Source organism: Hyla sarda, chromosome 1, assembly GCF_029499605.1.
Source record: "Hyla sarda isolate aHylSar1 chromosome 1, aHylSar1.hap1, whole genome shotgun sequence".
NCBI lineage: Eukaryota > Metazoa > Chordata > Amphibia > Anura > Hylidae > Hyla > Hyla sarda.
In genome coordinates, this window is record NC_079189.1 from 462059208 (window position 1) to 462076028 (window position 16821).

The following is a 16821-nucleotide window of genomic DNA, read 5'->3' on the forward strand; positions in this document are numbered from 1 at the left end:
TGCTTTAGTCCAGGTCTGGGAGGACATCCCTCAGAAGACCATCCACCACCTCATCAGGAGCATGCCCAGGTGTTGTATGGAGGTCATAAGGGCACGTGGAGGCCTAATTTTGACTTGTTTTAAGGACATTACATCAAAGTTGGATCAGCCTGTAGTGTGGTTTTCCACTTTGATTTTGAGTGTGACTCCATATCCAGACCTCCATGGGTTGATAAATTAGATTTCCATAGATAATTTTTGTGTGATTTTGTTGTCAGTACATTCAACTATGTAAAGAGGAAAGTATTTCATATGATTTTAGTTAATTCATTCAGATTTAGGATATGTTCTTAGTGTTCCCTTTTTTGAGCAGTGTATATCCATCTAAGTAATGCCAGCCAGATATCAGAGGACAATGGAGGCATATACTTATATTTTCTGCCTGGGAGTACACTAGAAAAGAATCCGGGCAGGATGTATTCTACATGTATAAATCCTGCCAGCAGCATGACTGGCTGACTGTACAGTGGTTCTCCACTCTAGGCAATGTCTGCTTACTTAGACCAAGATAGGCCAGGTTGTCTTCTTTTTGTTAATCTTTTATGTATTCTGTGGGAAAACATTCACAACAGTGGTTCCCCACTAAGGCTATGTTCACATGGGAGAACGTTTGCTTGGAAGACTTTCTCATACTCTCACTCTCTCTCCATTCTGGGGGTGCCCCTCTCGCATACTAGCATCATCTTTAATTTTTAAGAAATTAGGCCTTTACAGCCATCGTCCTTTACCAGTGCACTGGTTTGGCAGATTTAACACAAGGTAGTTTATCTGATTCCAGTTCTACAGTAGATTAACTTTGTGATAAAACCGGACCTCTTGGTTTTGAAAGTCACTGAAAACTTTCTTCAGGGATATGACTGACGTCTGTGTCGTCTGTGCCAGTGCGTTTAAAGCCGGCTAGACACAGTATGTAAACACACGTGCCAACCATGAATGTTCTTGGGGAGAGTACAAGAAGCTACTGCCATTATTTATTAAAGACTCTCTTAGCCTTAATCTCAGTTTGTAGAATATCCTCAGCCCTAGATGGAAGGCTAAGCAAAGGCCTACATAAAGGTTGCATTTACGTCACAATTTTGCTATACAGTTCCTGTATATGTTTTTGTATAGGAAAACCGTATACACAGACATCCCATGCAAAAACATATGCATAAAACAACTAAGTTTTTGGTAGTGTACAGTTTTGTGCGTCTTATATCCCTCATCTGGTCACACACCATTGACTATTTAGTACTACTAACAATAACTGAGAAATAACACTGAGCTGTTAGGTGTTCGAGACTTAACATAGAATGTGTCGGCAGATAAGAACCATTTGGCCCATCTAGTCTGTCCAATATCCTGAATACTATGAATAGTCCCTGGCCCTATCTTATATGAGGGATAGCCTTATGCCTATCCCATGCATGCTTAAACTCCTTCACTGTATTTGCAGAGACCATCTCTGCAGTAAGGCTATTCCATGCATCCACTACTCTCTCAGTAAAGTAATACTTCCTGATATTACTTTTAAACCTTTGCCCCTCTAATTTAAAACTATGTCCTCTTGTGGTAGTTTTTCTTCTTTTATATATGCTCTCCTCCTTTTACCGTGTTGATTCCCTTTATGTATTTAAGTCTCTATCATATCCCCTCTGTTTTTTTATTTTTTTTTTTTTGTTTGGGGAATTTAAAAGTGCTTACGAAAATTGGCATTTCAGGAAAGGCCTCTTTTAACTGTGTATTTGTCTGTTGATTTTAATATAGAAAATAAAATATTCTCTGTATGGCCCTAACCCTAAAGGACCAGCAACTCGCTCTAGAAAACCCTAACATGGTGCAAATTCTAATAGCCGGCTACAGACAGTGAAGTCTTGGCAGTGGTTGCAGGTGCTGAGTGATAAGTAATGGTTTCATGGTGTTCACACTGGAGGCGTGCTGTAATCTCAATGAGGCCACTTGAGTATTTATCACTAGTGGTTGTGAAGGTGTTCTGAGTATGTGGTGACCCAGTGCAGGATCATGTGTTCTTCTGTACTCCTGTCCATCCTGTGTGGCTGATGCTGCTCAATGTCTGTCATGGGTCCCCTCTCCTTAGACCTCTCTATATTGCGCTTACTAATGTCATGTTACATAAGAGTTCATATGTTGTATTTCTATGCACTGTTGCCATAAGAAATCTATTGTTGTTAAGGACCTCTGTTGTTAGGGGAGTATGCAAGGTGAACAGGTGACTTATCTACCCAATGGGATCGCTCTAGCTGGTCCCCCTTATATAGTGAGGTCAGGGTTCAGCTCTCTTGGAGCGGAGCTGAGGTACAGCTAAGAAGTCTGAGGAGTCTGTAGTGTGTTCCTGAAGGAGGCCTGAGGCCCAGTCCTGCAACCAAGCTTCTACTGCAAGTTAACCCCTGCACCGTGGGTGAGGGTCATAGCCTGACGGTAGGAACTAAACATTGGGGATTCTGCTAAAGTCCAGTCCAGTCAAAATAGTCAGTCAAGTTAGTCTGTTAACAAGCGTGGGCTGCATCAGTCATTATACTTAAAACTACAAGTCCCAGCAAGCCTATAAGCTTTCCTAAGTTCACCCTGTATCTTCTTGGTGCTGAACTGAGCTGTATGTACTCTATCCCCTTGTCTACCTCAGTAAAGCATACCAGTTAACAGTAACCTTGTGTTGGAGTGATTTGCCCTTTGCCTGGCACAGGTGAAGCTGGTCTACCTCGGGTTGTGTATAGGTCAACCACGCCTTGGCGTCACGAAGAGGTTAATACACACATTACCCCGTCTGTCACCACACGTAGTCTTAGTCCCTGGTAACAATGTTGGTGCAGTTACAATGTTACCAAAATAATTTATGTGTACTTACTCTTAAAAGTGAGATAAATCTTATTCATGTATTACATACAGCCGATTGTGAGAGACTGTGGGTAACACAAACAGCAGGTAGGAACGAATCTGCACATTTATTTTTATTTATTTTTTCTCTCCCTGGCCACCTAAAGCCATGCTAGCCATGTAGCATCAGTCTCCTCCGCAGTTTGGCTGGACATAGTTGTGTACATAACGGATTACACAACAATTTCTGAATGATTAACAATATTTGGGCTAAAACCTTTGGGCCAGAGGGTAAGAATGAAGTGGAAGTTTTTTTTTTTTTTTTTTGTACAGGATCCTGAATCCTTTGCGGACAGGATCCTGCTTTATTTTCTATGATCAGAGATGAGCTATGCTCCGTTTTACTGTAGCCTTTTATTGTACAGTTTATGTTGGTGGTTTAGTAATAACTGGGAGCTGTTGTTTTCCCCAAAGTTATACACCTTGTGGATTATGGATTTTGACCACTTATTGATCAGGGGGGGTTGAATTTGATAGAGAACCTGTCATCCCTTCCATGCTAAAGCTAGTGGGGCAAGGAGAAGCCACCGGGGTCCCCTTTGATGACCCGTGATTTAGGCAGTATGAAAGTGATGACAGGTTCCCTTTTTTTTTAAATTTTTTTTTAAAGGAAGTGTTTAGTGGAATAAAATAATAAATGTAATACACTCCTAGAACTGCAACAATTAATCAATCAAATCAATTAAATGCGATAACTGGATTCGTTTTCCACGAATCCAGTTATCGAATAATCGCCCGATTCGTTGTGCGCGGTCAGGAGGTGGCTGCTGCGGGCGGACAGGCGCAAGTCCCGAAAATTCCGCAGTGACAGTGTCAGGCTGAGACTCTCGGCTCCACCCACCGATCAGTGTTACCAGTTGGGAGGCTGCTGCTCCTCCTGTCTTCTCCCTCGCCACCATTTTACCTGTATTTCCCCCACTCTGCCCATGAGGATCAGTGACACTCCGTTTTCTACCGCCGTCCGCAGCCTAAAGGGCCCTTGTACGGTAGGTTGGGGGTCCAATACAGCACACACTCATTGTGTGGCGGCTGGTGATCCTCCCAGGGCCTCCATCTGTGTGTGTCTCCGTCTGCAGCGTGCACATACCCCCACCTGTATAAGAATGTACACACACTGCTATACACATGAGGGGGATGTGCAGATCAGTGCACACCGCTTTACCCATGGGGGTATGTGCAGAACATTGCACCCTTGTCTCTGTAGTACAGACACTAGGATGCAATGCTCTGCACATACTACCATTTGTATAGCAGTGTGTATGTAGTACACACACTCTGCCATACACCATAGGGGGGTATGTGCAGAGCATTGCATCCTAGTTTCTGTACTACAGACACAAGGGTGCAATGTTCTGCACATACCCCCATGGGTAAAGCGGTGTGCACTGTACTACAGACACAAGGGTGCAGTGTTCTGCATATACCCCCCATGGTAAAGCGGTGTGTATGTACATATACACTGCTATACACATGGGGATGTGTGCAGAGCATTTGCACCCTAGACAGGTCGGGTGCAATGCTCTGCAGTCTGCACATGCCCCCATGTGTATAGGAGTGCTCTATAAAAAGAGTAGAGTAAAAGTAAGTATAAAGAGTTTTCCTATTGATATACAAAAAAAATCTATTTATTGATTGATTTTTTTTTTATACATATTTGATACTACCGCAAGGCTAACTGTCTGAAGTATTAAAATTATTAGTGAATCATTAACATTTTATTTTAATAGTTCAGACAGTTACCCATGCGGCAGTATCAAATTTACACTGGTTTCTTTACAGGATCATTAATAATGATCCTGTACGTCAAGCGGCATAAATGGTAAAAATAAAAAATAAAAAAATTGCTGTTTGGTCACATCACATGCTAGGAACTTTTTAATATGGCCATTGTACATCATTTTTCAAGTAGAATCTGCTGAACACCTCTTTGGCATTTTGAAATTTTTTCCGATCGATTAAATCGGCAACTAATCGATTATTTAAAATAATAGTCCTATCTCCAAATGTGGGCAATGACTGGTTCGTGTGCACGTTACACCATGTTGGTGCGTGTATGCAGTGAGGAAGATTCTGTCTGGTTTAGAAACAGAATTCCTATATATTCAGATGAGGGTGTACAAGGAAAATAAATTCGGGCCCTTTTTACATGTTAGGCCTTCAATGGCTGATTGGTGAGGTACTGGCACCCCCGCCGAACAGCTATGCTGCATAGCCATGGCTCCCAATGGTAAACGATGTACGGAGCTGGAAGCCTCTGCACCCTAATGGTATGTAGTGAATGTGCTCTTTCATTGCAGCTCAGCTACTGTAGAAGTAAATGAGAGCTAATCTACAGTAGCTCAGTACCAGTTCCCTGAATGACTTTCTCTCCCTGCCCCTCTGACATCCCTGGACTACTATGCCTCAGTGCTAGTCTGCACAAGACCTGCGAGGCATTACTGTCTGCAGCGTGTTCAGGGTGTCATCACTTATACAAAGGCTGTGGTGAGGACCAGAGTGGTGTCGCTGGGCTCTGCAGTGCGGAGTGAAAATCCCATAGCAACACGTATGTTTAACTGACCATCGGCTCTGCATTTTTTCAGTGAAGATTGGAGCCAAAGCCGCACAGCGCCGTTACTGTGACGCACGGCCCGTCTAAAATCTTCGCTGAAAACTCCCTGTGTCATCGGAGAATACGCAGCGTATTTCCCGCTGCTGCAGATGATTTTGTACCGTGTGAAATATGCTGCATAAGCGGTATCTAGGACCATACCCTAAAACAAGCCTATCTAGACATGCAGCACATACCTAGACTGGGTCTTCAGCAGGTTCGGCCAATTATCTGTGTATGGGGCCTCCTGACTTGGATTTCAGTATGAATCTTTTGTTCTCAAGGAGGTAAGCTGCCATCACCAGAGGTGTCTGGCAGCATCTTTTCCCATCTCCAAATTCAGAGTACATGTATGCTCAGCTGAGCATGCATGTGTATGGGGGGGGGGGGGGGGGGGGGTTTATCTAAAATGCATTTCTTAGGACAGAGTTTACATATACCTCTATATGACATTACTGCTCAGATTAGGTTTGTGTACATAAAATTAAAAAAATACATTTCGTAATTCTTTCCAAAAGATTATTTAATAATGTTGTATATTATAACCACCTACCTTTATTTATAAGGATGCATAATATGAGGGGCCTCCGGGAATCAGCTTTTCTAGTAGATGATTTTATTGAACAGACAGATTCCTGGAGGCCCCTTATCTTATATTCTGCGTTCCGGTTATAAGTTTTCAGAACGTTTACACTTGTGTACGCATGTATTGTCCTTGTAAGTCTTCTCGTGCTTTAAAAGCAGAAAGTATATTGCATCTTGCATTCCTGTGGCCAAGGACAGATATCTGTGCCCAGAATTTGCCTACAAAGCACTTACTGATACTAAACAGTCGGCCAGATTGTGTCAAAACATTAACCCTGTAAGTGCTGGGTCAGTTCTAGGCATACACAGCGGTGGAATAGTAAGTCTTTAGCTTTTATATAATGGGTGGCCTGTGCGTATTGTGTAGACACTCCTGACAATATGAAGGATGCAGGGACTGTTTTTGGAGATTCCTCTTGTTTATTTTTAGAGCCGGACAGGAGGTTTGAAGAACATGATCCTTATGGAGAGCTGGATGAAAGATGATACAGTTGGTGTCAATTCCTAAAATTAGATGGCTACTTCTCCCCTCTCCACCGCAGCATTACTTTGTTTTTATAGCTCTGTTGAATAGACATATGTAATGTTTGTGAGTAAATACCAGCCTTCATGTCATATGCATACTGTCACTACTTATGTACACTTGGTTGACAGGGCCTTTTCCCTTCGTCATCTGTTATACTTGGAGCATGCATGCATAATAACAAACCAGAAGGAATATTGTCTGGCACTGCCACTGAACTCTGGGTACTATAATGTGCTAATCATTGCAAACCATGCTTTAAAGAAGATATGTGGTGCTCAAACCATATAGTCAAAACTTCAAACTTTAGCGAGAGAAATGAAAAGACAGCACTCACCGGATCTTATTTTCTTAATTTAAGATATATATTCATATCACTTCAGGGGGGAGACATACAGGGGGTATATCAAGGTGAGGGTACAGCAGCCGTTTCGCATGATCTCGAATGAGATTGTGCGAAACGGCTGCTGTAGCCTCACCTTGATATACCCCCTGTATGTCCGCTCCCCCCTGAAGTGATATGAATATATTAATATATCTTTAATAAAGTAAAAAATAAGATTGGGTGAGTGCTGTCTTTTGAATTTCTATCGCTGAAGTTTTGACTATATGGACTGAGCACCAGGTAGACCATAAAGGCTAGATGATATATAGGTGGCCATTTAAAACTGCACAACAAAAAGAGGATCCTGCAACTCGCCGCATGGTTGGTTATTCAGCACATAGACAGTCATGGCGATCCGGGGATGAACGGGAGGCTCAGAGGCTACAATCGGTAGTTTCGTGCAGATGCACCTCTTCTGGCCATTTAAAAAATGTTAACCTCTTTTTATTCCCCGGACTCTCATGATTTTAAATGTTTAAAATTAGACCCCTCTGCTTTCTCATCATGAAATCCTTACTACTGGAAGCTTGTCTCACCCAATGGTAAATGTGAGAGCTCTCTGAAGATGGTGGGCTAGGTTACAGAGCCCTGTTATACAGATACAATTGTGCATTAAAAGATGGTCATACACAAGATTGTCAACCATCTAATGTGTATAGGGACATCTCATGATGACAAATCTCATGGTATAAAAGGATCAGGTAGTTTGATCCCAATAAGTTTAATCCTTTTTTTTCTTTGGGTAAAAGGTAAAGGTACAGGAAAGGCAGCCTTCAGGCGAAAGTGTTTGTTGGCTACCTGAAGTGTATGTCCAGCATAAGATTTGTGGCCCCCATACACACTAGGCATGTATCGGCAGAGCCAAGTTATTTGCTTATTTTTTTTTTAATTTTTAAATAAAGAACAGAGAATATATGTGAACAGTTGCCTCCTGATTCTCTCCCCAACAAATGTCCTTGTTGACTCATCCTGGGTCATAAAATGGGTATTGAAATTTGACCTTGGTACTTGACATCTTTGGTACTTACCTGTTGGTAAAGTTTTAGACTTACATTTTCTAATATTGAGAGTTGGTCTGGGCAAATGCGCCACGCTGTCTGCACAAGGTTATTCTGCATGGTCCTGTTGGGCATTGTAGTTACAGTGGCGTTATGAATGTGAAGGGCTGTGGAGAGGACAGGTCTGCTTATCAGATGTCTTCCAAGTTGGATAAAGGTTAAACTGGATATGTGCTTCAGGGAGCAGACAGATTAACTTGGGGTTAACTTTTGTTTAACCAAAGACTAACTTTAAAGGTTATACCTGTAAAGTCAATAGCACTGACACTTTTTAGATTAAGCAATTGTGATATGACTTTAGTGTTTTGTTAGTGTTATTTATTAATATTTGTACTTTAAAAAAAAGGGCAGCTACAGAATGTCTGTCTAAAATGTTCCCTTGCAAAATTGGCTCTGATGTACTGTATACTGCCCTTGATATCCAGCTAAAAGGCACATTAACCCCTTAAATTGTTTCTGTTATTTGGCTCACAAATCCATCTGTACGGCTGCTCACTCATTTTTACAGGAGGGGACGTGTCCGATGCAAGCATGGAGTCTACTGTTCATTGCTGGGTCTCCTAATCTAATCACAGGCTGCTATGTAACCCCCCTCCTCTCTTTTTTTCATGCTACAGTCTGATAGGACAGGAGTGAGCACAGAGAAGTGCTAGTCCTACCCTCACCTACTGGACTTTGTCCATGCCTGTGCTTCAGCTGGGACGATGATGATGATGCTGCAGCAGCCATACAGGATTATGATCTGGATGGTATGGGGGACCCTTAGTGGTCTGGGCACATAAGCAGCTGAAAGAGTAAAGGAATGTGTGTACATGCAAGATTTATCCATAGGCGTATCCACTATTGTAGAAAACAATAATTTGTGTATTGCGCTTTTTGGTAACTTGTGCTTCCATAACTAGTTGGTTGTTGCCACCTAGAACTCCACCCTTTGCATTCCTTTATGTTTATGTCCCATTTCCTACAGAGTTGGAGAGGTTCCTTCTTGGCAGCTATCTTGCTAGATCAGTTTTATCTAGTGGTCCGTATAGAATTTAAAATATTTTTATTTGCTGCATCAGCAGCTGTCTGGCTTTGGTTGTCTCAATACAGCTTGCCAATAATGTTCACTCATTCATTTTATTAGATTTTTTTAAACAAGGTTTTATTAACATTTCACTTATACAACATATGGCAGAGATTTACAGCCAGTGTGTAGTAATCATTTAACACACACACACACACACACACACACACACACACACGTTACATAGTTAGTATGGTTGAAAAAAGACATACGTCCATAAAGTCCAACCAGGGAATTGAAGGGAAGGGGATGTAGTTTTATAATTCTGCATAAGCATTAATGTTGTTTTGTTCCAGGAATGTATCTAACCCTGTTTTAAAGCTGTTAATTGTTCCTGCTGTGACCAGTTCCTGAGGTAGACCGTTCCATAAATTCACAGTCCTCACGGTAAAGAAGGCGTGTCGCCCCTTTAGACTAAACCTTTTCTTCTCCAGACGGAGGGAGTGCCCCCTCGTCCTTTGGGGGGGTTTAACCTGGAACAGTTTTTCTCCATATTTTTTGTATGGGCAATTTATATACTTATATACGTTTATCATATCCCCCCTTACACGTCTCTTCTCAAGACTAAACAATTGTAACTCCTTTAATCGCTCCTCATAGCTAAGATGTTCCATGCCCCATATTAGTTTAGTCGCGCGTCTCTGCACCCTTTCCAACTCCGCAGTGTCCCTTTTATGAACAGGCGACCAAAACTGAACAGCATATTCCAGGTGAGGCCGTACCAATGCTTTATAAAGCGGGAGTATTATGTCCCTGTCCCTTGAGTCCAAGTTACAATAGGGTACAAGTAGCAAAATCCAAAAAGAAATAAATAATCCCCGTCCCGGCTTTCTCCGAAAGTAGGACATTCCCCCGAAAATAAGGCCTACTTTACTTTTTGCCTGCGGGCGAAATATAAGGCCTCCCCCGAAATTTAAGCTCACAGTGAGCTGCGTCAGCCGACTCTCTGGATGATGAGTGACCCCCCCCCCTGACGTTGCACTGGGGGACATCACTCATCAGCACAGAGCCCACGCTAGGACAAGCTGCTGCTTGCTCTGCCTGGACTGAGTCTGACTGACTCAGACAGATAAAGTGAGTGGGTCGCGTGGGGCAGTGTGAGTGTGTGGGCAATGTTTGTGGAATCTGGCTGGAAGTGGCAGACACACAGGGGTGGGGGGGGGGAGGAATGTCTGGTAAAGGGATGGGGGATATAAGACAAAGCCTGAAAAGAAGACCTAACGCATCTTTGGGAGCAAAAAATAATATAAGAAACTGTCTGTCTTATTTTTGGGGAAACACGGTAGCCGTGACATCGCATCAGTATGAACCATAGGGAGGGGACAAGGAGTAAGTGATATGGACTAACTCAACACCCTAGAGTCTAATGGTCCTCCAGCATAGGTATAGCACCCTGGATTCGGGATCGACCGATTATCGGTTTGGCCGATATTCACGATTTTGGATGTTATCGGTATTGGCAATTACCTTGCCGATAATGCACTGCCCCGCCCCGGCCAGAGACCGCCGCCACCTCCCCCATCCGCAGTTTTATAATTGCCTGTTCCCGGGGTCCGCGCTACTTCTGGCTCCTGTGGCGTCCTGTGTTACGCTGTGCGTTGCACAATAATGAGTGATGTCCTGAACATGATGTCACTGTCAGTGCGCACAGTGACAGCTCAGGACTCTGCCGGAGCCATTAGTAGCGGGGGCCCGGGAACAGGTAATTATAAAACCGGGGAGGGGGGAGGCAATGGGGCAGCGGGCTGTGGTTGGACTAAGGATCGGCAGGGGGAGAGAAGCGGGTGGCGGCGGTCTCTGGCCAGAGGATAGGCAGGGGGGGGGGGGGGCAGCGGCGGTGGTTGGACTCAGGACCCCAGGACAGGCAGGGGGAGAGAAGCGGGTGGCGGCGGTCTCTGGCCAGAGGATAGGCAGGGGGGGGGGGGGGGGGCAGCGGCGGTGGTTGGACTCAGAAGGACCCAGGACAGGCAGGGGGAGAGAAGCGGGTGGCGGCGGTGCTGCTGGAATAGCCGATAACTTATAGCGGAATATCGGTATAAGTTATCGGCCTTAAAGTGCACAGTTTATCGGTATCGGCCCATAAAAAAAATTCAATATCTGTTGATCCCTACACTGGAGCACTGACTGATTTTCTTCTAGATGACCAATATCTGTGTATCTACCATGGAACCCCTCTACAACTCAACAGCTCCAACTCGAACAAAGAACAAACTCGCCATGAGGGAGATTTGTGAAAACCTACCTAGAGGAAAAGTTGTTGAGTTGCCCATAGCAACCAATCGGATAAATCAGATAAAAATGTATCTGGTTGCTATGGACAACTCGGCAACTTTTCCTCTAGACAGGTTTTAATAAATCTCCCCCATAGCTTAACTTGAGCTACTGTTGAAATGACTGTTTATGAACTCTCTCAGATAGGGAGAGTTTAAAGTATTAATGAAAACTGCAGATAAGGAACTGAGAAAGGAGGGAAGAGCAAAGAAGAAAAATGATAGCAAAGAGAAGTAGTATAGGAGGTAAAAGAAGAGTGCCGCCACACCACCCCAAACAATCTCTGCAGAAGAGTTGGCTTAACAATCATCCACTCGCAGTTTCCCAAGTGTCCCTGCCAAACCTGCTCCGCAGTACCAAGAAGTATGACGAGTCAGCCATTCTCTTTCATCTTTTATTTATTATCAATGGCTCATTTACACTACAGAATCTCTGCCCCGATATATTCTGGGTGGAGATACAATCTGCAGCAGGCTGTGGCTGAACAAGCTAGCGCCAGGACCACTCGGTAATGAGCAGTCTTCATAGATGGCAGCTCATTTCCAGGCGCATTCCGAGAAGTCTGGGGTCCACAGCAGAAATTCTGAAGAGTGAATTTTATTTTAAGAGAATTGACTCTTTAGCAGTGATTCTCCAATAAATTGTCTATTGTATCAAATTCTATATTTGTCTTATGTGTAATTAGTTATGTAATACTGTCCTTTAGAAATCCTCATTGCAGTTTGTTTACGTGGTTTATAGTACATCAGCACAGTGCTTCTATGAGGCAGGGCTCACTGTGGAGGCCCAGCTGGGGAGGAAGGCACCAGCGGTCATAAACTACACAGTTCTTCCATGACTGTTCCAGTCTTGGGTTTAGTACTGTGATTCACTCTAAATAAAAAGTAAATAAAAAAAAAAATGTATTCTGAAATCTTTCTACTCAGGCTGTGCCAGCTTTGTATTATAGCTGGCAGCAAATGCTATTGATGAGAACTATGGGGGAGATTTATCAAAACCTGTCCAGATGGAAAGTTGCTGAGTTGCCCATAGCAACCAATCAGAGCGCTGCTTTCATTTTTGACAAGGTCTCTGCAAAATGAAAGTGATGTGATTGGTTGCTATGGGCAACTCAGCAACGTTTCATCTGGACAGGTTTTGATAAATGTCCCCCATTGTTTCCAGCAATATAAACCCCATATATGCTGCAGTCAATAGCGACCAATTGTTTAGACAGTGGGTTGCATCATCCCTATTTAATATGATCTCATATCCCTTCATTCCACCAGGGTGCTGAGCAGGGTGGGATGAAGGGATATGAGATAATATTAGAGGAGAGTTTGAGGTCTTGTAATATTAAAACCTTTTTGCTTTTAGTATTATACTAGCTGAGTACCCGGCATTGCCAGGTTTTTCCTACCTAATCCTTGTGGGGAAGGAGAAGAAACATAGGAGGAAGTACTTGTCCATGGTGGATGTGGCTTTGCAAGATGGTTTGGCATGTGGGAATGGTGTGGCCGGACTGACACACTCACCAGGAGAGTCAGAGCTTGGAGTAAGGTACGGGAAGTCCTATATACTTGCATGGGACTTAAAGGGGTATTCCGGGCAAAAAACATCTTATCCCCCTATCCAAAGGATAGGAGATAAGATGTCTGATCGCGGGCCCCCCCGCGATCTCCCTGCAGCAGCCCGCATTCCACGCGTAGCTGCGTTTGCAGTTTTGGAAACCGCCCAGCTTCAGAGACTGGGACGTGACGTCACCCCACGCCCCCTCCATTCATTTCTATGGGAGGGGGCGTAACGGCCGCAATGCCCCCTTTCATAGACATGAATGGAGGGGGCGAGGCGTGATGTCCCAGTCTTGGAAGCCTGGCGGTTTCCAAAACTGCAGACGCAGCTACGCATAGAATGCGGGCTGCTGCAGGGAGATCGTGAGGGGTCCCAGCAGCGGGCCCCCCGCGATCAGACATCTTATCCCCTATCCTTTCGATAAAGGGGTATTCCGGGCAAAAACATCTGATCCCCCTAAGACAAAAACTCCATCCTTCACATAAGGGGGTAGGTTAGGGATAATTTAACTATCATAATATTTGACATAAAAGTACTAAGTTTCATAAAAATATTTCCAGCCATTTGGAAGTTATGCTGAAACATTTCCCATAGATTTGCATGGGACTATAAACAAAAAACCCCAACCCTCGCAAATGGGGATGGGTTAGGATTAATTTAGCTATCCTTTGTTTGTAGTCGACATATAAGTAACGTGTACCAAGTTTTATCGAAATATGTTGGGACACACAATTAGAGAAAATATATTAATATATATATATAATATATATACTCCACATGCCTGTTTTTTTTTTTTCAATAATAGAATTACAATAGCAGCCTGGTGGCTCAGTGGCTATTAATGGTGGCTTTTAGGACTATTCAAAAAAGACAATTACATGTTGGCACCATATAAGCAATGGGAAATATGGTAAATAAATTACCTAATTTCTGTTCAGGCTTCCAAAATGTGCTGCTTAGTGGCCTTCTATAATTTTATGCATGGGGGGGGGGGGGGGGTTCACAATTTTATTTGTATTTTTTAGTGGTGGGACTTTGCTGTAGTAAAATGGCTTTGTTGCGGTAAAATGAGTGATGTCATTACAAAGTACAATTGGGCCCGCATAGAACAAGCCCTCATATGGCACTCTAGATAGAAAATTAACACCTATGGATATTAAGAGGGAGAAGGGGGGAAAAAAGGAAAACACACAGTTTTGACATCCTCTATTTTATTCATGTACACTGTCACGTCTATAAACCTCTATGCAGTGTGTTGTCATGCTGTTATTTTGAGTGGTTTTTGCTTTGGGATGAAAGACTGCTATGTTCTGCCCTGTAAATAGGAGTCAGTTGCCAGAGATCACATGATACATTAAAGTGAAGGATTAAGTAAATATGTCCTGTTTACTTCTGCACAGACTAAGTTTAATGCTCATGTAATCCAGAGTCTCCATATAAATCACTCATGGAAGTCAAATAATAATCTGTCAGTAAAAATATAATGCAACAAAATCTAGGTTTACTAGATGCCGTGTAAAGGCACCACGACTGCATGAATCCTGATGGATGAACAATCCAGGATTGTCCTTTACTTTTTTACCTGACTATACCTCCAGAATGTAGCACTAAATCAGTTTCTTCTGCCATAGAGTACCTGTAGGTGCATTGGGAGACTAGTTCTTAAAGGGGTCCTCCGCTGGAAAACATATATATATAATTAGGGATCGACCGATTATCGGTATGGCCGATATTATCGGCTGATAATCACGATTTTGGGCATTATCGGTATCGGCAATTACCTTGCCGATAATGCCCCGTCCCCCGCACCGCCCCCACCGCACCGCGACAGTAGTGCTGGGCGGTATACCGGTATGAACCGGATACCGTTTTTTTTTTTTTTTTCTCCCACGGTATGAATTTTTGTCCATACCACTATACCGGTCGGGCCCCTCCCCCACCCTCCGAGTCAATTAAAAAAAAAAAAAAAAAATTAAACTTACCTGTAATGGGGGGTGGTCCGGGCCATCCATCCTTCCTGTAGTGTCCGGCGGCATTCCGGGTGGAGGGTGAACCGGTCCGGGCTGTCCTTCTTCTCCGGGGGTGCTCCTCTCCACTCCGGGCAGGCCTAGTACGCTGCACAGACGCCGCTACACCGTGACGTCAGGTGCGTCGCTGCGCACGGGCGTCACTGCGCAGCGGCGTCTATGCTGCATTACTAGGCTAAGCCTGCCCGGAGTGGAGAAGAGCACCCCCGGAGAAGGACAGCCCGGACCGGTTCACCCTCCACCAGGAATGCCGCCGGACACTACAGGAAGGATGGATGGCCCGGACCACCCTGACAGGTAGAGGGAGAGAAGCGGGTGGTGGCAGCGGCCTGTGGCACCGCAAAAGCCACTGCAGTGCATTGATTTAAAGCGCCCGCTTTAAATCAATGATCTGTAGCGGTGTCGCGGAGGGATAAATAGCCGATAACTTATACCGGAATATCGGTATAAGCTATCGGCCCTAACCTCCACCGATTAACGGTATCGGCCCTAAAAAAAAAAACAAGATCGGTCGATCCCTAATATATATAATTTTGTTAATCAACTGGTGCCAGAAAGTTAACAGATTTGTAAATGAATTCTATTAAAAAATCTTAATCCTTCCAGTACTTATCAGCTGCTGTATGATCCACAGGAAATTCTTTTCTTTTTGGATTTCCTTTCTGTCTGGCCACAGTGCTTTCTGCTGACACCTCTGTTCCTGTCAAACTGTCCAGAGCAGTTTTCTATGGGGATTTGCTCCTGCTCTGGACAGTTCCTGACATGGACAGAGGTGTCAGCAGAGAGCACTGTGTTCAAACAGAAAGGAAATCCCTGTGGATCATACAGAAGCTGTTAAGTATGGGAAGGATGAAAATATTGTAATGGAAGTAATTTACAAATTTGTTTAACTTTTTGGCACCAGTTGATTAAAAAATGTTTTCCAGTGGAGTACCCCTTTAATTTGCAGTAGGCAATGTTGTGGTTTCCAGGTACAAGAATGTCACTCACACCATATAGAGAAATGGTTACACTTAAATACTTTCTCATGAAAAGTAAATCTGTATTGTACACAAGGTTTATCAGAATTGAATGGCATTTGTGTTTTTTTAAACAAGTGGTGGCTGTTTTCAGGAAAGTGCTCCTGTGTCCTCATCCTTCACGCTTTATCAGCACACAGATCGGAGTTATCTGAGGACCCTGCGCCCTCTGAAGATTACTCTTTTGTGGGGGGGTTACTGTAACATGACGCTGTTCTGTTATCTGGCACAGTTTGCACATGTAGCTGTTGGTGTTCTCAGTTCTGAGAAATGGTGTCTGCACTTAGAGCCAAGGACAGAATCAGCGCGGGTGCAAGGATCTCTGTCTACACTGATTTATCGCGACATCGTGGCGATGCAGATTAATGTGCATGCCCCCGCTGGCTAAATGTAAGAGAATGGTGATGCATATACTGTGTACCAGGGGTGAACCAGGATTTTCACCTAAAATAATACCTCCACACCAGGACGACATATTTACTATCTCAGTGACTAATACCATCATACTGTTATTAAATAAATAAAAAACACTATACACAAACCATTATCGCCACTATACAAAGGACAAATAATTGCAATACACTATAACCAATACCACCATATATTGATGGGATAATACTGCCATTCTGATACTGAATAAAACCATTATATACAGACCAGTGTCGCCAATAACACCGCTATACAAGGGACAAAAAATACCACCACATGAAGACCACTACCATTACCGCCATATGATGGGATATTATCATACTGAATACAACCACTGTACACAGACTAAAATCCCCTCAAGTCACCATATAGTAGTGTCCTCGACTCTGCACAGGCTCTGTAGA

General features: G+C 43.6%; 1 protein-coding gene across 3 annotated transcripts in view; it reads left to right on the plus strand.

The window, feature by feature from the left end:
* The window catches only part of MLXIP (MLX interacting protein), a 77584-nt gene that overhangs the window by 18540 nt on the left and 42223 nt on the right, over positions 1–16821 (plus strand). The window contains exon 1 of one of the 3 annotated variants that reach the window (XM_056534968.1): positions 12474–12525. The exons of 1 other annotated variant lie outside the window; for it this stretch is intronic. In XM_056534968.1, coding sequence (XP_056390943.1) covers positions 12494–12525 — 32 coding nt within the window. In that variant the 5' untranslated portion in view covers positions 12474–12493. Of the gene's footprint in view, positions 1–12473; positions 12526–12549; positions 12931–16821 lie in introns of those variants that run through there. One more of the 3 variants, XM_056534963.1, reaches the window with a different exon arrangement.